At 40.3% G+C, this 23,210-nt stretch overlaps 1 protein-coding gene across 7 annotated transcripts in view; it reads right to left on the bottom strand.

Moving 5' to 3' along the window:
* Nucleotides 1-470: 470 nt before the first annotated feature.
* Nucleotides 471-23,210, bottom strand: part of LOC142403079 (protein Hook homolog 3-like) — a 131,847-nt gene continuing 109,107 nt past the window's right edge. For 3 of the 7 annotated variants that reach the window (XM_075489233.1, XM_075489228.1, XM_075489230.1), the window contains 10 exons: nucleotides 20,776-20,863; nucleotides 20,058-20,127; nucleotides 17,600-17,779; nucleotides 15,910-15,997; nucleotides 10,770-10,804; nucleotides 9,642-9,724; nucleotides 6,982-7,082; nucleotides 5,762-5,866; nucleotides 5,560-5,631; nucleotides 471-2,206 (listed from right to left, as the gene is read on the bottom strand). In XM_075489233.1, coding sequence (XP_075345348.1) covers nucleotides 2,066-2,206; nucleotides 5,560-5,631; nucleotides 5,762-5,866; nucleotides 6,982-7,082; nucleotides 9,642-9,724; nucleotides 10,770-10,804; nucleotides 15,910-15,997; nucleotides 17,600-17,779; nucleotides 20,058-20,127; nucleotides 20,776-20,863 — 963 coding nt within the window. In that variant the 3' untranslated portion in view covers nucleotides 471-2,065. The remainder of the gene's footprint in view (nucleotides 2,207-5,559; nucleotides 5,632-5,761; nucleotides 5,867-6,981; nucleotides 7,083-9,641; nucleotides 9,725-10,769; nucleotides 10,805-15,909; nucleotides 15,998-17,599; nucleotides 17,780-20,057; nucleotides 20,128-20,775; nucleotides 20,864-23,210) is intronic. The other 4 variants (XM_075489231.1, XM_075489232.1, XM_075489229.1 and 1 more) reach the window with 3 other exon arrangements.

Here is a 23,210-nt window from a genome sequence, read left to right as displayed (position 1 = left end):
ATTTGAGATTCTTTTAGACACATTAAATTAATGGCAATAGTAAACTGAATTAGTAGACAAATCAAGGAGATAAAACCTCCTATTAAAGTCTTGGTATCCCTTTCTTTCACAAATAGATTTTGGCAGTTTGGTAACGGACAAGAAGAGCCAGCCAGCCAAAAGTAAAAAGATAATTTTAAATATTCTTGGGTTTTTTCCTTTGGATGATATATAAATGCTGTGTTGTCAATCAGGAATGTTAAATTCATTCAGAAAAATTATTATATTTGCTCCTTTGCACAAAGAGCAATTGTGGTAGACAAACATATACATCAGTGCTAAGACTTCAGAAGACATTGTTTGCATTGCTGGAAAAAAAATGCAAATGAAAAAGGGTAAAAGTTCTTCAAACACATATTGAATGCAGGTTTTTAGCCTGGATTTGATATGAACAGCTGATGCTTTAAAACAGTTTCTATAAATGTCACTCATCTATACCTATCCTTTAATTCAAGCATGCTGGTTTTAAATGATCCTTTGCCTTTTCCATGATATGTGTAGATTAAAATATATCTTGGGATGGTTAAAGTAAAAGCTATTGTGTGTTTTATCTGAAGGGATATATTAAAAGTAAAAGCTTTCACTGGAGAAAGTATTAAAATAATGTTAAAAAGATAAATTTATAAACTAGACTATGCATATTAGGAGCAAAACAGATTAAAAAGTTCTTTAAGATGAAATTGCCACAAAATGCATGCTTGTGAATCTCTTCCCTGAGCAAATGTATTACAACCAATGATCAGATGTGCTTTGTGTCCAGCACCATCAATTACTTGAAATAAATGATAGGGAGAGTTAAGAATTACTCAGGGGATGCTCAGAACTTTGTAGGACCAGGGCCTAAATTAATAATAGGCACCCTCATCCATTCCACTGACCAACAAAAAGGTGCTACAAGGGTGAGACATTACTAGACAGTTACATATTTCAAAGTTAGTACAATAAACAACAGTCAATTTTCAACAGTTAGCAACAAAGAAACTTGCCTCAAGAAGCTAGTACCATTAGTAAGGCAACTGATATAATCATCCTCTGAATTAATATGTTAAAAATAGATCTTTTAGTAGGGGATAACAATTTGACTACATTAACCTCCACACTACACATTTGGACCTCAATGTATTGATCTATTATGTACTGTTAGTCCATAATTACAAAAGTTTAAAATAAATGCCTTCTTTTAAATGAATGATGCTGTAGCATACTAAAGCATTTTGAATATTTTAAAACTTTCTTTTATATTTATTTATATGTGCATATACACACACACACACACACACAAACTTCAACATGAGTGGAAGAAACCATTTGAAAACATTCTTCTGTCAGCAAACATAACAGCAGCTGATAAACAAAAGCAGATAGGAACCATTTTTAGGGAAGAATAAAAGAAAGCCTGCAAAAATTCCACTTCCCTACTAAATGCCAAGCATCAAGAATAGGAGCAACCTCTGTATGTAGGAGAAGATGGGTGGGGGGTTAAGGTTTTTTTTGTTTGTTTTAGGGTTTTGTTGGGGGGGGTTGTTTGCTTTCTGCTTTTTTTAACTCATAAACATCCTAAATGAGATAGCAAAGGATGCGGCTAGGCTACTCTCATTGCCAATATTAAGTTTTTTGGCTGCAAATACATTTCACAATAACATTATAGGATAATAATACATGTAGGCACAAATATATCAACTGTGACAAATTTGTTTTCTATATAGCCTATGTCAGGCTTTTCATATGAGAAAAGGCTTCATAGAAATTTTAAAGATTCCATTATTATACAACATTTTTCTAGATTTTTTTCAAAACTTTTGCACAATCAAAAAGGCAGAGAGAGTAAGTGACAGAGACTCCAAAAAACATGAACAAAATACATTAGAACAATGAGAAACCATGATAAAACCCCTTTTTGAACTGAGAAATAACAGTGGTTACAAGGGACAAAGAGATAGGATACTGGTTGAGTTTCCAGAAATGTCATGTGCAACAGAAGTGGCCTGGATCACAGAGCAATTTTCTTTCTAAAGGCAAGGCTTCTTTACCTTGCTGTTGCTGGCTGGACATAACCAGGGTAAGATCTCCTTGTGCTTGTGGCTTGCCTTTGTCTAGCCAGGAAGGACTGTCCTGAGCCTGTACTAGCCAGTCTGTCTTCTGCTGCTTTTTTATGCAGAGTCATTCCCTATAAAGAGAAACTTATCAGTGAATACCAATAAATAATGATGAACAACTAATTTACAATTTATTATTTCTTCTTCACAAATATGAGCTAACCTGATATGAATTTCAAGCATTATATTTTCAAGAATGGGGTTAAGACATTCTTCCTGAGCCTTTTCAATGAGTTCACTTTTTATCATCATGCAAGTTTGTAGTAAATCTTGAGGAAAAGGACTCCCAATGTGCCAGGTCTTGAACATGTATTTCCACACATGAACACATGGTGCTATGACAAACCTTTTGGAAAGCCACCCCCCACCCACCCACCCCCCACCCCCCCCGGAAGTTGAGCTAGAAGAGTACTTCTCAATTGTATTCACCCTCTGTGAAAATACTAACTTAATAGAAGTGGTGGAAGCATATTTTGATGCTGGTGGATACCAAGCTGAACATGAGCCAGCAATGCATCCTTGTGCTAAAGAACGCCAACAGCATCCTGGGTTGCATAAGAAAGAGTGTTGCCAGCAGGTCGAGAGAGGTGATCCTTCCCCTCTACTCAGCACTGGTGAGTCCACATCTGGAGTCCTGTGTCCAGTTCTGGGCTCCACAGTACAAGAGAGACATGAACATGCTGGAGACAGTCCAGAAAGGGCCCACAAAGATGATTAAGGGACTGGAGCATCTTTCATACAAGGAGAGGCTGAGAGAGTTGGGACTGTTTAGCCTAGAGAAGAGAAGGCTCAGGGGGGGATCTCATCAATGTATATAAATACCTGAAGGGAGGGTGCAAAGAAGACAGAGCCAGGCTCTTTTCAGTGGTGCCCAGTGACAGGACAAGAGGCACTGGGCACAAACAGAAACACAGGAGGTTCCCCCTGAACATAAGAAAACTCTTCTTGACTGTGATGGTGGTTGAAGACTGGAACAGGTTGCCCAGAGAGGTTGTGGAATCTCCCTCCCCTCCTTGGAGCTACTCAAAACCTGTCTGGGCATGATCCTGGGCAACTGGCTCTAGGTGGCCCCGCTTGAGCAGGGGGGTTGGACCAGATGATCTCCAAAGGCCTTTCCAACCTTAGCTATTCTGTGATTGTCTGTTTTTGAGAGAATCTGTGTCTTTAGCAGAAGCTAGGAGCTATGAAATATTCCCACTGTTGAATGGCAGGGAAAAGAAGAAAATTGCATGCTGACTGGAAGACCCTGACCAGTATGAGCTGATAGAAGCTATGGTGGGCTGTGGATAAAATCAGAAACTAACTAAAAGGAAGAAGCAGGTGAAGCTATCACTAATCATCTGCATCCACATGAGAGTCAGGCTACTGAACTATATCTCAGCTCAGCCTTGTCTTCTGCTTACCAGTGGGACCAACATTATGTAGTTGGACAAGGGCACCAGGTCACCTGAAAGTGCCTTCAATACCAAAAAGATTCAAATGCTCTGTTTAAACACCATTTTACTTTCCTACTCATGAACATAGCAGGAACATAAAACAGCAAGAAGGAAACTCTTCCAAGGGAAGACAGAGTGAAATGATTTAACCTCTATGATGAAACAGATGCATGTTTCAGGGGGGGTCAGGGACTCCTATCAGAAGAACAGTTTCAAAGCAGCCTGTGGTGGGTTGTCCCTGGCTGGATGCCAGATGCCCACCAAAGCCTCTTTATCAATCCCCCTCCTCAGCTGGACAGGGGAGAGAAAATATAATGAAAGGCTTGTGGGTCGAGATAAGGACAGGGAGATCACTCAGCAATTACCGTCACGGGCAAAACAGACTTGACTTGGGGAAATTAGTTTAATTTATTACCAGTCAAAATCAGAGTAGGATAATGAGAAATAAAAACTAAATCTTAAAACACCTTCCCCTCACCCCTCCCTTCTTCCCCGGCTTAACTTCACTCCCGAATTCTCTACCTCCTTCCCCCCCAGCGGTGCAGCGGGATGGGGAATGGGGGTTGCAGTCAGTTCATCACACGTTGTCTCTGCCACTCCTTCCTCCTCAAGGGGAGGACTCCTCACACTCTTCCCCTGCTCCACTGTGGGGTCCCTTCCACAGGAGACAGTCCTCCACAAACTTCTCCAATGTGAGTCCTTCCCACAGGCTACAGTTCTTCATGAACTGCTCCAGCATGGGTCCCCCACGGGGTCACAAGTCCTGCCAAAAAACCTGCTCCAGTGTGGACTCCTCTCCATGGGGTCACAGGTCCTGCCAGGACCCTGCTCCAGCGCGGGCTCTCACGGGGTCACAGCCTCCTTCAGGCATCCACCTGCTCTGGTGTGGGGTCCTCCACGAGCTGCAGGTGGATATCTGCTCCACCATGGACCTCCATGGGCTGCAGGGGGACAGCCTGCCTCACCATGGTCTTCACCACGGGCTGCAGGGGAATCTGTGCTCCGGTGCTTGGAGCACCTCCTCCCCATCCTTCTTCACTGACCTTGGTGTCTGCAGAGTTTTTTCTCTCACATATTCTCACTCCTCTCTTTGGCTGCAGTTGTGCAGGGTTTTTTTGCCCCTTCTTAAATATGTTATCACAGAGGCACTACCACCGTCGCTGATTGGTTCAGCCTTGGCCAGCGGCAGGTCCGTCTTGGAGCCAGCTGGCATTGGCTCTATCAGACATAGGGGAAGCTTCTAGCAGCTTCTCACAGAAGCCACCCCTGTAGCCCCCCGCTACCAAAACCTTGCCACGCAAACCCAGTACTCAGCCACACCCTATCAAAGGTAAGTTTTGAACACATTTGCTGAAGGTGAACAATTTCCTGCAAAAAGGTCCAACACTGTGTGACTTATATACAATTCCCTTATGCTTTGAATAGTGTAAGTGAGGCTTGACCCTGCGCTCACCCATTTTCATATGTAGTGAACAGAATGAAAGAACCAAATATGTATAGCTTGGTAAATGCCACAAGAAGAGTATCAGGTGTCCACAAAACTACCTGCATTGTCACTCTAATGAAATAGAAACAAGCAGAAGATTGGAGAGGGGGCAACAAAGAGAATTAATTTGAGTATTAGAAGACAGTGTAACTAAATGTCTGAAATTACAAAAAAGAAAACTGAGGCTTCCTTTCCCCCCCACCCCAAAGTGATGCTTCAGGTTTTGAAACTTGAAAATAACAACCACCTTGGTTTTCTGTATTCTGAACTGAGGCTTACTTTGCCGTTTTTCAGTATGAACTCTGTCAAGCCTTTACAAGTTTATTGTTTTCCACTAGGGGTTAACTGTTATATAATGATAACTAAAAGAGAATGCTTTCATCTGTATATATATTTGAAAATACTCTGTACACAAAAATATAAATAAATGAAGACCTTGATAGACACCACAGAAACAACTAAGATTAACCTTTTTATCGTTTTTAAGTTTGGAGATTCTTACCATATTATACCAGGCACTAACAATAAACTTCTCTTCCATTTCTCTTTGACTCTTTGTTTTTTCATATTCTTTCTAAAACAAAACAAACCCCATATATTTAAAATTGTTTAACTGCAGAGAACAGTAAATATTAGAGAAGCACAGTCTATACCCCAAAATGAGGAAACACAAAAGATCTACCGGGAAACATGGAGATTATTACCTCCAATGAATGGAACATTCTGTCACGTTCCTGCAACTGATTTTTCAGTGCCTGAATCTCAGGAGCTGCACCCTGGTTTTGTTTAGGATCTAAGGTGCGGATAACCTGTGAGAGGAAAACCACAGTTTGTTTTTAATTCAATGTTGGAAAAGGCATCAAGGTATTATAACCACATAAGGCAGATTAAGAGACATAGAAGTAACTTAAAACATGTCAATATAATAAAGTAAAATGACATTTTAAAATGTCAAACAAAAGAATGCTTAATTTTAAAAGGCTGACATATAATACAAACACATCTCTCCTCTAATAAGACAGAGGCTCTAAATTGTCAACCAGGATGATGGAGACTATCTCTAAACAACAATCATGAAGTGTCACACATCATTTGAAATGCGCTCTAACAGGACTGTCAAACAAAAGTGTTGATAGGAGGAAGCAAGACCTTGGAGGTTCAATATCTTGGACACAAGGAAGCAGTTCCTACCCCCATTCTGCACTGCCATGGGGCCAGAGCATGTGAAACCTTTCTTTGAAGCCTTTTTCTCTTTATAGCTAAGGATTACCTGCTACCCCTCAACTCACTCCTCACTGTGAACTCAAGGACTACTTCTATCTGGAAAGAGGCTGTGATTCAGGGATCTGGAGTACCAGTAATGCAAATTTTAGAAAGTTCTGCTACAGCCAAGAAGAATCCATGGCAGTGCATGTGTGATGAAGTTTCTGCCACTAAGTAAGATGAGGGGAACAACTAACTACATTCTTATGCGGCACCCATCAGAGGCAGCATTTGAGTGCTAACAAATACTCAAGAACAATTCTGGTAAAGGCTGAGGTTTTTAAGTTTGTCCTAGAAAATAGCTGAAAAAACTTTTAAAAACATGTGAGCCCTAGCATGGACATGACTTCAGCCAAACTGCATCACTCACTGATGAGCCTGGAAGAACTTCCACCAAGAAACAGGTTACCATAACATCAGGAAGGGGTTAACACCATCACTGTGTTATTAATTGGCACTTGTGACTCTTAAGGAGCTTTGTCTGGTAACTCTAATATAAATCTGTATCAGTGGGGTACATATGTGTACAGAAGTAGTACAAAGGGTTTTGGTTAGATAGTAGTCACAAGTATAGATACTTAATTTAGTTTTATTCCTACAGAGTGAAAATGTGGTACAGCCTGTTAGGGAAGGATTGTTAACTTGGAACCCAGACACTTACACTTTTGGCCTTTTCCAAATACTTTTTGTATCGTTCTTCCATTTGCTTCATTTCTTCATCTTTTTTCCGCAAAGCTTCTTGTAATTCTTCAATTTTGAGTGCTTTATGTCAGGATTAGAGGATAAAATAATTACATTAAATTTATTTACATGCATTTAAACAGACATTAAACCCACAGCTAGGACTTTATTTCAGTTAAGAAAAGCTTACATAAGGAATGAAAAATGCTTATTGATGCAGTGGAAACAATAAGTTTAATTTGAAACCTCAGAAACACATATGAAAAATGGTATATTGTAGGTCAAATGAACAGAAGTTTAACAGTCCTAAGTGTCAACAAGATTCTTGCTCATATCTGCCCAAAGGTAATAATGAACAAAATTCTTCAAAATTGTGACATGAAAACACTCCAGTTATGTTTTCTTCACATCATCCTCAAGAAGTGATGCAGACCAACAGGACAGTTTCACTGTACATCCAATTTCCTGTGTTGATTTAAGAATGTGCCAACCACTACTACTTGTGCAAGCTATACATCCTACTTGCATCTCAGAGAAAGATCAAATTTGTCACCATTGATCAAATAGTATATAACATTGGAATCTGGTTCTCAGACAATGATAAATATTTGACAACTCTTAATCTATCTGTTTTTTAACCTCGTTTTTCAATTTTCATTTATGTTTGTCTTATTTACAATTTTCTCTCTAAACATAAGGAAAACACTAAGATGATGACTGGGTAAGATTTCTTCCACTGATCTGTTACAGAACCAATTGCAGGTATTCATCAAGACTATAGAATCTGTTTCTCAAAATTTTGTATAATTCTGGCACAAACTTCTTGGCCATAATTCAGTCCAGTTAAAAGAATCCAAAGAAACAACCCACACACCATTTATCCTATTCATGGAAAGAAAGGAAGAAGTATAACTACTTTAACTGTTTTTGTCATATCAAGATAGAAGCTCAGCCCAAGGTTTTTCACAAACAACTTGCAATTCAAGTAAGCCAATCAGAGAAGTCTGAATATGCTCTAAATTTTAGAGGTTAGGGACTCAGAAAACCAGTCCCCTTTCTGCCCTGCCCCCCACAACTGAGGCATGTTCAGTATAGAAGGATTACATACTCATCAACTACTCAGCTCCTGAACTTCATCTCCAGTTGTCTTATAAATTTCTAAAATGTGGAATTTTGTAACATGTAATAGTGTTCTGTGGTTTTAACTGGAAACTAATGAAAATTTCTTGGATCTAAAATTTACCTAATGATTACATAATCATTAGGTAGCTGGAAAGCTGCCCAGCTGAAAAGGACCTGGGAGTGTTGGTCGACAGGCAGCTGAATATGAGCCGGCAGCGTGCCCAGGTGGCCAAGAAAACCAATAGCATCCTGGCTTGTATCAGAAATAGTGTGGCCAGCAGGAGTAGGGAATTGATTGTCCCCCTGTACTCGGCCCTGGTGAGGCCGCACCTCGAATACTGTGTTCAGTTTTGGGCCCCTCACTACAAGAGAGACATTGAGGTGCTGGAGTGTGTCCAGAGAAGGGCAACGAAGCTGGTGAAGGGTCTAGAGCAGAAGTCTTATGAGGAGCGGCTGAGGGAACTGGGGTTGTTTAGCTTGGGGAAAAGGAGGCTGAGGGGAAACCTTATTGCTCTCTACAACTACCTGAAAGGAGGTTGTAGTGAGGTGGGGGTCAGTCTCTTTTCCCAATTAACAAGTGATAGGACGAGAGGAAACGGCCTCAAGTTGCACCAGGGGAGGTTTAGATTGGATATTAGGAAAAATGTCTTCACTGAAAGGGTTATCAAGCATTGGAACAGGCTGCCCAGGGAAGTGGTTGAGTCACCATCCCTGGAGGTATTTAAAAGACATGTAGATGTGGTGCTTAGAGACATGGTTTAGTGGTGGACTTGGTAGTGTTAGGACTCAATGATCTTAAGGGTCTTTTCCAACCTAAATGATTCTATGATTCTTCTAATGAATACCAAAATGATATTTCAGTCTTCCCAGACCATTTAATGAATAGAATTGCTTTGGTGCTTCCAAGAGAAGCTGACATTGCTACTTGACAAAAGTAAGAGACAATGTATTATTTACCAAGACTAGTCAGTATAAAAAAGGCAAATGCTGTAGCCATCAGTGATGTACCCTTCAGTCGTTTACAACTGGGTGCTGAGGTCTTGCTGTGATATGACCAAAATGGCCCAAAAGCTACATTCTCATTGACCAGTGTCCAAAAACTTTCTCAAGTTATAGCACAATTCCACTCTGTAATCTGAAAACATATTGATGTAACATATTGGGAGTTAAAATAACATGGAGGTGGCAACAAGGACCTTTAAACATAAGATGTTAGAAGACATAATACTATTTTCAGAAAACAACAGTTGTGAACAACTGAGTTTAAATGACAGATGATCATTCTTTGCCACAGTGGGCTCTAAAATGTGATCTGCTGCATCTCAAGAATTAGTAGCATGTTTTTGGTCATTAGAGCTTTCAGAATAATTAACATCGCACATACCACTACCACTTGAAACACATTTTGTTTTTCTTACAGCTTTTATAGATATTAAATGAAATATTAATTAAAGATCATTCCCTGCATGCAAAACATTTTACAGTTAAAAGAAATGGAGTGCATATCAGAAAACTCACAACTGTTATTACATCTTGGTTCCAAATCCTCAATAATAGCTCGTTTCTTCTGTAGCTCATTGTTAGCTTCATGGAGCTTCTCGCTGTTACAAACCATAAAAGCACATATTATTTTTCCAATACTCTTATCCTCCTGAATGAACATTAAGTGATAAAAAAACCCAAACCCTCAGAGTATGGTATATTTCTGGGAGTATAGTTGACTTGGCTGTGAGGCATGAGGACAAATGACAAGTGGGTCAATGTCTATGGGAATGTTTATAAAATATACTAAAAAGCACTACCATGTATCATAGAATCATAGAATTGTTTAGGTTGGAAAAGACCTTTAAGATCATCGAGTCCAACCGTTAACCTAGCACTGCCAAGTCCACCACTAAACCATGTCCCTAAGCACCACATCTACATGTCTTTTAAATACCTCTAGGGTATTTAACCCTAACCTTAACCCTAACCCTATGCAGAGTTATAAAACCAGATAGCTCCATTCTCAGCCCAGACTTATATACTTACTTTAGAATTTATAAGAAATTGTACAAAGCATGTTTGAAGTGTATAATATCAATAGCTGTGATAAGATTTGGGAAGAAAGGCTTACACCCCCCCCAAGTTCTAGAGAGACTATACTTTCTAGTAAGCCAGTTAACAAGCGAACAATTCTTTAAGTAAAACTTGCAGTTTTAAAAAAGTGTAAAATTAAGAGCAGTGCAGAAATAGTAGAACAGAAAGATCACACTCAATAAAATGTTATCTTTCAGTCCATAATGTATACTAAAATGTAAAAATGTAAATATTGTTTATATTAAATTGTTTTCCTCAGAACAAAATTAATTATTCCTCTTAACTTAAGCTTTACACAATTTTAAATCAAGTTTTCTAACCACCAGAAAATGGTGGCTCTTTCATAACTCCTTTTAATTTGGCAAAGGCTTTCCATAAGAAATGAAAATAATGCCTCAGTAACAGATTCTCTACATATTCCTGAGCTATCTGCATTTCTCTTCTTTTAGATATCTTTCAAATGCACTACTGCCTTCCCACTGCTGTTAATGGCTAAGCACCTGCTAAGCATATGGAAAGCAGATAATTTCATATGGCAAGCAAAATATGGAAAGTTTTATTACTTACAGATGCTCTTCAAGTTTCTTTTGCAGAAGCAGCAACTAAAATAGAAAGTTAAATGTGTCAGTTATTTTAATACGTTATGGTGCTTAGTATAATTGCAGTTATATTAAAATATATAACTTCACAATTATAACCAGAACACAGCCATTTAATTTCACCCATTTTTAGGTCATAATTGTATAGCAGTTTTCTGTAGTTGTCCTTTCCTTGATAGCTGTGGACTTTACCAAAATCAGAATGCCTTATAACTTCACAAATATTTTCTTGGAATTGGATCAATATATGAGAGATCCATTAATGACAAAATTATATTTCAGTTGTTTTCATTGCTTTGTGATTCAGTACTTTTGTAGATTAGACTCAACAAATTTATTTAAAATTAAATAGTGGAAAATTTGCTTGAAGAGCTGTCCAATGCATCAAAGCAAATTCACATAAAGACTTGAGGTAAAATTCTGTCCCCACAAAAATTAGATGGAGTGCCACTGACCAGAGCACAGCAGAAATTTTATCCTCAATTGCTCTGCTTTTCTCTGTTTTTACATCTTTGCCTAGAAATACGTAAATATAATACACCTTATGGTGTTCTGATTTCTGGCTAAGTCACATTTGAATAAGCTCTTGGCAGGGGTGATGGTGGTGGGGAGCTTCAAAGTAAATTTTGGTTTAATCATAAACTCACTTTATATACAGTGAGCATCTTTTAAAATCAAAACCATAAATGCCTATAAAGAAAAAGTAGTGTTAAGTAAACAGAAAGCCATACTCACAATAGCCTTGAGCAGAAACCCATGCCAGGAAACAGAGATGACATATTAGCATAAAACAAAACAGCAACCAACAGAAGAAACTATTTAGTAACTCATGAACAGAAAAGCTTAAAGCTATGCATTTTTTTCCAGACATGCACATTTTTCTTACTTCTCTGTTCTCATTAACAGTTTCATCCTGTCACATATTCTGGAGAGTTTAGGAAAGCTAGTAAAAATTATCCATACTGTGTTCAAGTATATGAATGCTTTTCCACTTTCACGCATATGCAAACATCATACTCAAACCAGAATTTCAAAGAAAAGCAATTGCTGTTATGAAACGTAATTTTAACATTGAAGTGCCATTAGTAGCTGTACTGGTTTTGGCTGGGATAGAGATAATTTTCCTCATAGTAGCTAGTATGGGGCTATGTTTTGGATTTGTGCTGAAAACAGTGATGATAACACAGGGATGTTTTCGTTATTGCTGAGCAGTGCTTACACAGAGTCAAGGGTTTTTCTGCTTCTCACCCCACCCCACCAGCAAGTAGGCTGGGGGTGCACAAGAAGTTGGGAGGGGACACAGCTGGGACAGCTGACCCCAACTGACCAAAGGGATATTCCATACCATATGATGTCATGCTCAGCAATATAAAAACTGGGGGAAGAAGAAGGAAGGGGGGACGTTCGGAGTGATGGCGTTTGTCTTCCCAAGTAACTGTTACGTGTGATGAAGCCCTGCTTTCCTGGAGATGGCTGAACACCTGCCTGCCAATGGAAAGGAGAGAATGAACTCCTTATTTTGCTTTGCTTATACGTGCAGCTTTTGCTTTCCCTATTAAACTGTCTTTATCTCAACCCACGAGTTTTCTCACTTTTACCCTTCTGATTCTCTCCCCCATCCCACTGGGGGGGAGTGAGCAACCAGCTGTGTGGTGCTTAGCTGCCTCTCCGGGTTAAACCACAAGAGTAAAAAGCAGCAGAAAATAGGTAGTCTGTTGGGCTGCAATCAACATGTAGAGATAGATGTATTCTGGTCGAGAGATTCTGAATTGGTGTTATTTTAACACAGTTTAAATAAAAGACTTAAAATATTGGTTATTTAACTCAGAGACTGCCTTTTTGGTTTGCATTTGTCCAGTACCCGTTATAGTGGAGTCCTAGTCTGTGACTGATACTCCAAAGTGCTATCACAACATAAAATAAAATCATCAACAAAATTAATTCATTGTTCTTCCTTTACATATTTTTTCAAGAAAAGTTTAAACACAAAGTAAATACAGAAAATTTGTATGCAATCCAAGAAAATTTTTAGTTGGAGTTTAACGACTTCAAAATATAATTTTAAACCACATTCCTGGGTTGTGCTGTTTATTTAGTTCAAAGTTGGATTGTCTTTTACACTATGAATAAAGAGGGTAGGAGGTGTCCTGGTTCCAGATGGGATAGAGCTAATTTTCTTCCTAGTAGCTGGTATAGTGCTGTGTTTTGGATTTAGGATGAGAATAATGTTGATAACACACTGATGTTTTAGTTGTTGCTAAGTAATGCTTACACTCATCAAGGACTTTTCGGCTTCCCATGCTCTGCCAGGTGCAAAAGAAGCTGGGAGGGGGCACAGCCAGGATAGTTGATCCAAACTGGCCAAAGGACTATTCCATACCATATGATGTCATGCTCAGTATATAAACTGGGGGGAGTTGGCCCGGGGGTAGCGATCGCTGCTCGGAGACTGGCTGGGCATCGGTCAGCAGGTGGTGAGTGATTGCATCACTTGGTTTTTTTTTCCTTTGTTTTGTTCCTCTCTCTCTCTCATTGTTTTCCTTTTCATTACAATTTATCATTATTATTATTATTATTATTATTGTTGTTGTTATTACATTTCTATATATATATTATTAAAGAATAATCTTATCTTTTATATGCATATATTTGCACTAGTGGACCTCTATCCTGCTCAGCCAGAGAGGGGAGCAGGATGAGGCCATTGGTGCTGTCTGTGTTCATGTGAGTGCTCTGTGTGTCTGTCTGTGATCTGTGTGGCCAGCCATGTGTATATGTGTATATGTGGTATATATGTGTGCTCTGTGTGCTTGTGCTTACTGGGAATACATCTTTAGCCTCACTACTGGTTGGACCTGGAGACATGGAGCTATGGCAGCTTCATGTCTCTCGGGCTGATGGATCTGGCCTGATGTCCCCTAACAGGTTTAACAGGTTAGCCCCTGCTTTGAGTAGGAAGATGGACCAGACATCCAGACCCCTAAAGGTACCTTCCAACTTTAAGTATTTTATGATTCTACATTTCCTTTTCTGCTCATTTAAGAGTACATGTAGGCAAATATTCAGAATCCAACAAGATAGGTCCATGGGGGTAGTGCCTATATATCACTGCTGGTGTGGTCAAATTTATACTGAAGCTAGGAATGCAGCTGGTGCATCATGAGCTTCAGCTCTGCCTGGTACCCACAGCAGGCTGTACAGTTCCATGTGAAAACCTGTGCTGGCATGGTCTTGCTACTAGCAGAACCCAAACCAGCTTGGATTATACCTACATGGGCTGTAGTCAGTCCTTTAAGCACACTGTAGACATATCTTAAATCACTGTCTAAACCAAAGCCTCAAACAGGGCCAGATTTAAAATTACAATAAATAAAGGTATATTTGATTAGACTGAGATTATTTACAATACTCTCCACATCTGAGAATAGCTTTCATAAACACATTGCTCAAAAAGTAAATCACAAAACAAAGCTTTATATGTCAACTGCTGAAAATAACAAAACTCATGAGAAAAAACATGACGTGTCTTTTCAATAAATGCTTTCTCTGGGTTTCTAAACTGTAAAAGTGAAGTTTCATTTTCTGGTACATAAATATAATAGGCTAGGTGTGTTTTAAGAAATATCATCAGAAGTTTTCAGGCGAATGTTAAATTTAGCAATATTACAATCAAACTTGTCAAATGGAACTGCTAAAAATTCCTCTGTCTGTATTCACTAATCCTTAATTTCAAGCATATTTAAATGCATTCCTTGACAAGACAGGGTGAAATCCTGACTCCACTGAAGTAAACAGAGGTTTTCCTCTTGATTTTCAGTGGGACCATGATTTGCCTTCAGCTCCCACAACTCTTCTTGCCAGAGTGGAGCTGAGAGCAACAAAGATCCTTTTTCTGAGAGATTAACAGCATGTCAGTAAAGTTGTGTTATTCTTCATGCCAATACCAAAATATCAGTGCTCTGATCTCACTGGGCTAACAAGGCAGGAATGTTTATGAGAGCATGAGAAAGGTGGAGACTTAGCTGACTGAATTACTTAGGCTGTTGCACTGCTGAGGAAGCCCTAAGATTTCTCAGCCTTTCGTACATGGATAACAGAATCAGTATCAGTTGGGTTGGGCTTTTTGAGACTTCCTACACCAAAATAATAGTGATAGTGTTAGTAATAAGGGTTCCACTCAACTGGACACTATTAAATGGTGCTCCTGTTAAGGATGCCAAAGATCAAAGATTCTGTTGAGTCTGTTTACCACAAAACATGCAAGGAGTATATCCAGATTTTAATCACCCTGAAAAATTTGGTTTTGACCTGTAACCAAGATAGCAAAGAATATCATGGAATGACATAATAGTATAGACCCATTTTAAAATGGATTATAAGTTATTTCTTAAGAACATTTTTCTAAATAGGAAATCACTGCTTTCAGGACAGTTCTATAGCTTCTACTCTCAAATAAGAGAGGTGGCAAATAAAATTTTCAGTGGAAGATTAGAATTTGTGTTCCCACACTAACCCTGTGACAATGTCTTTATTTTAAATATTAAAATGTACAGTATCTAGGTATACAGAAATAGAAAATATTGCACTGTGTCAAAGGACTGCTCATTTGACTTTTTTAGTTTTGGCTTGCATGACATCTTGCATTAGAGTTACACATTTATATCAGCAATTACTGGGTTTCCACTGGCAAGAAAGGTATTTACTACCATGAAGAACTGTTAAACAAAAATACTTTGGGATATTTTACTAAGAAATGGAAAATCAATGTATCCTTAATTTCCTATAAATGTCTCTATTCTAATTACAGATTTTTAAATAATGCTGAGTTTACTACTGGAATGGACACACTGAAGGGAAAAAAATTATTTAATTCCTTTTCTACAAAGAAAGGGTTTTTTTTTTATTCTAGACAAACATTTCATTTTACATTTCTCATTGAGAAAAATACAGTTTAAATGTAAGGCCATAACAGCACATATGGAAAGCTACCAGAAATCTCCATCTGCATTATTTCTTCATGATGTAACAAGCCGGAGATATTATGTAAAGCTGAAAGGTAGGATAATAGCAATTACTTGAACACAAGTTTTACATACATTTCTACTTACATCTTCAGCTTTTGAACCTTGCTCCTGCAAAGACTTCTGTAGTTCTTCAACCTGGGACTGTACTTCTAGCAGTCTCTGATTTACCAGCCTAGGAAATAGATAAAACTTTATTTTTCAGAAACAATGAATTACAGCATGATGAAATCCAAGATGTTTAGTGTTCAGCATTATCAGGACATCTGTGCAAGAGATACAACACTATTTCTTTATTCAAAATTGCATTGGGTTTATGTGACAAGGTTTTGGTAGCGGGGGGAGGGGGGCTGCAGGGGTGGCATCTGTGAGAAGAAGCCAGGGGCTGTCCTGTGCTGGACACAGCCGGTTCCAGCTGGCTCTGCAATGGACCCACCACTGGTCAAAGCTGAGCCAATCAGAGAAGCTGGTGGCACCTCAGAGAAAACATATTTAAGAAAGGGCAAAACACTGCCTGGGAGTGAGGAAAAAAAGTGTGAGAAACAATTCTGCAGACACCAAGGTCAGAGAAGAAGGAGGGAGAGGAGGTGCTCCAGGTGTCAGAGCAGATATTCCCGTGCAGCTAGTGGAAAGGACCACAGTGGACCAGGTATTCCCTGAAGCCTGTGGAGAGGACCATGCCAGAGCAGATATCCACACTGCAGCCTCATGGAGGACCCCATGCTGGAGCAGGTGGATATTCCCTGAAGGACCTGCGGCACAGGAGACATGGAGAATGCAGGGTTGCAGTCAGTCCATAACAGTTCCTCTCTGCTGCTCCTTCCTCCTGACACTTTTTCCCTGCTCCAGCGTGAGTCCTTCCACAGACTGCAGTCCTTCAGGAAAAATCTGCTCCAGCATGGGTTCTCCATGGGCTGCAATTCCTTCAGGAAATATCCAACTGCTCCAGCATGAGGTCCTCCATGGGCTGCAGGGGAATCACTGCTCCGATGCCTGGAGCACCTCCTCTTTCTCTGACCTTGGTGTTCGCACTGCTGTTTCTCACTCTTTTTTCTCTTCCTTTGCATGTCCGGCGTTTTTGCCCTTTCTTAAATATGTTTTCACAGAGGTACCACCAACTTTGCTGATTGGCTCAGCTTTGGCCTGTGGTGGGTCTGCTGCAGAGCCAGCTGGAACTGGCTGTGACTGGTCTAAGATTCTTTCTGCTGACTTTGTCCTCACTGATCACAGTATTCTGTGGATGAAGCAAGACAGCTAAAACCTACTGCATACTACAGTAAGAGAAAATTCAGTATATAAAATCATGGAAAAGTTTTTATCACCCTAAACTTTCATAAAATACTCAGTTTTACAAAATCTAGATCATCTTGACAGCAGCTCTAACACCTGTGAACATACTTTTAAAGAACAAAATAGGAAACAGAAGGGAAGATGGAAAATGTACAGGGAATGAATGGGTAGCAGGGAAGATAAGGGATTCTTTTTGTTACACTTGCTTTACAGAAGGAGAAGCTGAAGTAATACATGGTTCCTTTTGTGAGCCTTTGCATCATTCCAATTGCAATCTATTACAGAATTCTTCAGCCCACACTGCAGGCTCCAGATACTGGAACAGCATTGAATGACTGAGTAGACTCACAGGCTGGTTGAGATACTTTTTGATAGGGCTAACCACATTTTTTTACATGACGAACTTAGCCCTGACAACAGTCTGCTAAGACAGAAGTGTATGGCATTGTTAGGAAAGTCACTGGAACAGAGAACAATACTTCCTTACCTGTTCTCTGTCTCCAATTCATTCTTCCGTAAATTTGTACCATCGAGCAAGCTCTGCAACAAGGTGATCTTTTCATTGTCAGAACCTTCTTGGTTCAGCTTTAACATCTTATTCTCATGCTGAAGGCGAATGAGTTTCTCCCTAAACAAATAAAATCTACTAGAAGAAGCTTGCCATTCTCTATAAAGAATAAAACAGTTTACCATAGGATGTGTAAAGATAACATAAAGATCTTTACCAGCTTTAGAAATAGATGAAACTACAATTGACTCTTGATCTCCAAATTCAAACGTGATTAAAGAAGCTGCAATTGTACAAAACACAGAAGAGGAACATTGCCTGAGGGCCCAGATTAGATCTGAGAACAAGGTCAGACAGACTGATGGGTAGTAAGCAGAGCCGGGTATCAGGGTATCAAAGGATACAGGTTGTAAACTTAGCTATCAATAAACTACTGCATGAACCTGGGCAAGTCACTTCCCTCCTCTTGGTCTTCCCCCTCGCAGCCCCCATGAATGTCACTGTATTGAGTCTGGCTGGGATGGAGTTAACTTTCTTCATACAAGCCCATATAGTGCTGTGTTTTGGATTTGTGGCTAAAACAGTGTTGATAACACACTAATATTTTGGCTATTGCTGGACAGTGCTTGCACAGAGTCAAGGTTTTCTTTTTTTCCCACTCTGCTCCAGCCCAGCGAGTAAGCTGGGGGTGGGCGAGAGGTTGGGAGAGGACACAGCTGGGACAGTTGACCTGAATTGGACAAAGGGATATTCCATACCATATAACGTCATGATCAGCAATAAAAACTGGGGTAGAGGAAGAAGGCGGTGGGGGTTTTTTTTTGGCTTCCAAGGTGGCCATTGTTCGGAGACTGGTTGGGCATTGGTCTGCTTGTGGGAGGTGGTGAGTGATTGCCTTTGCTCCACTTGGTGTTTTTTTCCCTCTTTCCTTCACCTGTTAAACTGTCTTGACCCATGAGTTTTCTTGGTTTTGCTCTTCCTATACTCTCCCCTGTCCCTTTGGGGCAGGTCCTGGGAGAGTGAGAGAGCAGCTGTGTGGGTGCTTAGCTGCTGCCTGGGGTCAACCCACAACAGTCACTTAACTTGTTTATTTAGAACAAGTCCAACCAACAGCCCATAGACTGAATCCACCTTGTGAAAGAAACACTTTCGCCCAGTCTGCAATTTTTCTCTATGAGATGAGAAAAGATGGTTGAACAGAAAATCTTGTCTGAATGGCCAGATAATCTTTTTGCTAGCTTACAGTGGAGAGACCCAAACTCTGTTGTCATGGAGAAGATAGGAGAGCAGCAGTAGCTGTTCCTATGGGTGGGAGCCCCCTCCCACCAACGACAGAGGCCTCCTGCAACCTTCACACTTCATTGAAAGCAGTGGCAGCAGCCCAGCTCTGTAGATCAGGAAGAAGCAGTCTTCCCAGTTCAACCACTGCTACTGTCCATCTTTTTGAAGTAAGCAAGGAGGCCAAGTTTAGCACCTCCAGACAGCCAGCATAGATGTATGTTAGTCTGAAATCCAGCTTCTGGAGCTGCTGAAGGTAAAGAGGCAGTGAACTCTATATGGCCGTGCCTGGGTATTTACAGCATTTAGGATCCTGTTCTCTCCTATGCAAATCATTTGAATGTTCATGCAATAACCCCCTACTTTTGTAATACTGCCTCAAAGCATTACTCTCCTTCTCTGCTGCTAGAGAACAAAACTAAAAGGAACTACTCTTGTAGCAATGCACAGCAATGCAGCTGGAAAAGAAACAACTTGTTTCTGTTATTACTTACCTAGCAAGATATCATTTAAGTACTCTAAAAAGTTTCTCAAACCCATATGCAGCTTTCCAAATGTTGAAATAGTTGTACCAACATTTGCAGAGGAAAAAATGAGCTCCTAAAGAGCTTGCAGACTTCTGAGATGTGAATGGCCCTTAATGACTTCAAGTTACAGTGATACCAGGCACTCTGGCAAGGCTAAACACAGACTGCATTATCTTAAACCATAGTGATTTTCAGTCCTGTCCCTTCACTTTCTTTCTAATAGTGCATGGCTGTTCTAATGCCATGATGAAAATGCATTTTAAAATCTATTCTTCATTTTGACAATTTTAATGTTTTTTCCCAATACAATAACAATATATCCCATTGTTACAAATATTTTTGTCTGTTAAAGCACATAAGAAGTTGCAATTGTATGAATTCTTTGCAGGAAGAGAAACCCAGCTTGAGGATGAAGGGTTTCTTTGTTTCTCCTTTTGAAACAAGACAAACTTGAGAGAGGTCAAGTGAATCTTGTCTATAAGCATAAAGGGTGCTGTTGTATGGAAATCCAAAGGGAAGGAGAAGAAAAAACACAAATCTTAGAATTTTTCAAACACTGAAAACCAGATGGGAATGGTCATTTATGTGCACATTCTAAGGCTTAGGCAGAATAAAAATATGAGTTAACTTACTTGATTTCAGGAGTAACAATTTCCACTGCTAGACTGTCTGAAGGTTCATGGCTTCCCAGGGGCATCAGTGCTGTGTCAGGAAAAGAAAGAGATATAAAGTTTACCAGGAAGAACAGTAACTTTCTTTTAAAAGACCAGGAATAAACTTTGTTCTACAAGTTGATAGATTTAGAGTAATGCTTTTGAGTAATTGGGAAATAATACAAATGTTAGGCCTCTAGCAAGAAGGAAAGACAAGCACAACACAATTTGGAGAACAATCACTGTTCCTATTTTCACCCATTCTGGAGAAGTGATTTTGTGGTGGATGGTTTACTGATTGGTTTATATAAGAATTACAAAGCTGTGCAACGTAACACATGGAAATAAATTGCAGCATATGAACAATCATGTAGGCATCAGGAAATTGTTACATAATATTCTTTGGAGATGAGAGAGATGTTGAGCATGACTATTAAGAAATCAAATTCCTGGGGTAGGGAGAAACATTTTCTAAACCCACCATATTTGGGAAGAGACTAAACATGAAAAATTTCAGTCAAACTGAAAGTTTCATGAGTTCATATGCATTTGAAAACAAAGTAATACCAAAAGTGGTTTTTGACTTTAGCTGAATTTTAGGTTTATTATCTGCTAAATAAAAACATATTCAGTATTCTCTGGAAGATCTCTGTGCACTTTAGAAAAGATATATTTAACCTCCTTTATTGTCTCTTACCTGTAGTGGTGAGTTGACCCTCCTGTGCTTGTACACATCGGAGCTCTTCAATAGTTTCTTTTAAAGAATCTCTTTCTGCTCTTAATCTCTGAATAATAGGAACAACAATAATATTAGCCTTGGCACTACAAATACATCCTTAACACTAAGCAGATTGCCACAAGGCATAGCATCAACACTTAAAGAATTTACACGCAACTCAAGAGATGATTTTCATGTCAAGGCATTTCAACTTCTTTCAGAATAGAATAAAGACCAACTACTTCCTGGAAACAGCAGTACTTTAAGAAGGTTTGCTGCTGCATATTACACTTGTTGGGCTAAAGATATCAGAATATAAGCTTACAAAAGTCACAGAATCACAGAATGGTTGATGTTAGAAGGGACCTCTGGAGGTCATCTGGTCCAATGCTCCTGATCAAGCAGGGCCACTTAGAGCCGGTTACCTGGGACCACGTCCAGACAGCTTTTGAACATCTCCAAGTATGGAAATTACACAACCTGTTCCAGTGCTCAGTCACTCTCGCAGTAAAAAAGTGTTTCCTGATGTTCAGACGGAACCTCCTGTGTTTCAGGTTGTGCCCATTGCCTCCTGTCCTGTCACTAGGCACCACTGAAAGGAGCCTGGCTCTATCCTCTTTGCACCCTCCAGTAGCTCCATATCTCTCTTGTACTGAGGAGCCCAGAACTGGACACAGGACTCCAGGCGTGGCCTCACCAGTGCTGAATAAAGAGGAAGGATCACCTCCCTCGACCTGCTAGCAACACTCCTCCTAATGCATCCCAGGATACCATTTACCCTTTTTGCTGCTGCCAGGTGCCCACCAAGCCACTCTCTCACTCCCCTCCTCAGCGAGACAGAGGGGAGAAAATAAGATTAAAAAGTCATGGGTTGAGATAAAGGCAGTTTAATAAGAAAAGCAAAGGCTGTGCACGGAAGCAAAGGAAACAAACAAACAAAAATTATTCTCTACTTCCCATCAGCAGGCAATGTCCAGTCACTTCCTGGGAAGTAGGGCCTCAGTACGCACAGTGGTTGCTTCAGGAGACAAACGCCTTAATAACGAATGCCCCCTCCTCCTCCTCCTTTCTCTTAGTTTTTATTGCTGAACAGGACATCATATAGTATGGAATATCTCTTTGGTCAGTTTGGGTCAGCTGTCCTGTCTATGTCCCCTCCCAACCTCTTGCCCACCCCCAGCCTACTGGCCTTTGTGGGGGGGAGTTTGGAGAGACAGCCTTGATGCTGTGGGAGCTCTGCTCAGCAGTAGCCAAAACATTGGTGTGTTATCAACACTGTTCTAGCTACCAATACAAAGCACAGCACTATGAGGGCTGCGATGGAGAAAGTTAAGTCTATCCCAGCCAGACCCAATACAGGCACGTTGCTGGCTCATGTTCAACCTGGTGTCCACCAGGACCCCCAGGTCCTTTTCTGCCAAGCTGCTTTCCAGCTGGGTGGCCCCCAGCATGTACTGGTGCCGGGGGTTGTTCCTCTCCAGGGGCAGGACTTTGCCCTTCCCCTTGTTGAACTGCATGAGGTTCCTGTCAGCCCATTTCTCCAGCTTGTCGAAGTCCCTCTGGATGACAGCATGACCCTCTGGCATATCAGCTACTCCTCCCACTTTTGTGTCACCAGCAAACTTGCTGAGGGTACACTCTGCCCCATCATCCAGATCATTAATGAAGAGGTTAAACACTATTGGCCCCAGTATCGACCCCTGGGGTACACGTCTAGTGACTTGCCTCCAACTGCACTTTGTGCCACTGATCACCACCCTCTGGGCCCAGCCATTCAGCCAATTTTCAATCCACCTCACTGTCTGCTCATCCAGCCCATACGGCTTCTCTAAGAGGATCTTATGGGAGACAGTGTCAAAGGCCTTCCTGAAGTCAAGGTAGTCAATATCCACTGCTCTCCCCTCATCCACCAGGCCAGTCACTTCATCACAGAAGCTTATCAAGTTGGTCAAGGATGACTTCCCCTTGGTGAAGCCATGCTGACTAATCCTGATGATTTTTTTTGTCCTTCATGTGCCTGGAAATGGTTTCCAGGATTAGCTGCTCCATCACCTTCACAGAGATGGAGGTGAGGCTGACCAGCCTGTAGTTCCCTGGGTCCTCCTTCTTGCCCTACTTGAAGGTAGGAGTGTGTACTGGTTTTGGCTGGGCTACCATTAATTTTCTTCATAGTAGCTGGTATAGTGCTGTGTTTTGGATTTATGACCAAAACAGTTTTGATAAATTCCCCATGTTTTAGTTATTACTGAACAGTGCTTACACAGCATCAATACCTTTTCTGTTTCTCACAATGCCCCACCAGCGAGTAGGCTGAGGGTGCACAAGAAGTTGGGAGGTGACACAGCTGGGACAGCTGACCCCAACTGACCAAAAGGATATTCCCTGCCATATGACATCATGCTCAGCAATAAAAA

The sequence above is a fragment of the Mycteria americana genome (assembly GCF_035582795.1).
Source record: "Mycteria americana isolate JAX WOST 10 ecotype Jacksonville Zoo and Gardens chromosome W unlocalized genomic scaffold, USCA_MyAme_1.0 Scaffold_33, whole genome shotgun sequence".
In the NCBI taxonomy this organism is placed as follows: Eukaryota; Metazoa; Chordata; class Aves; order Ciconiiformes; family Ciconiidae; genus Mycteria; species Mycteria americana.
The sequence above is the reverse complement of the archived record's forward strand: the minus strand, read 5'-3'. Positions and strand labels throughout refer to the sequence as shown.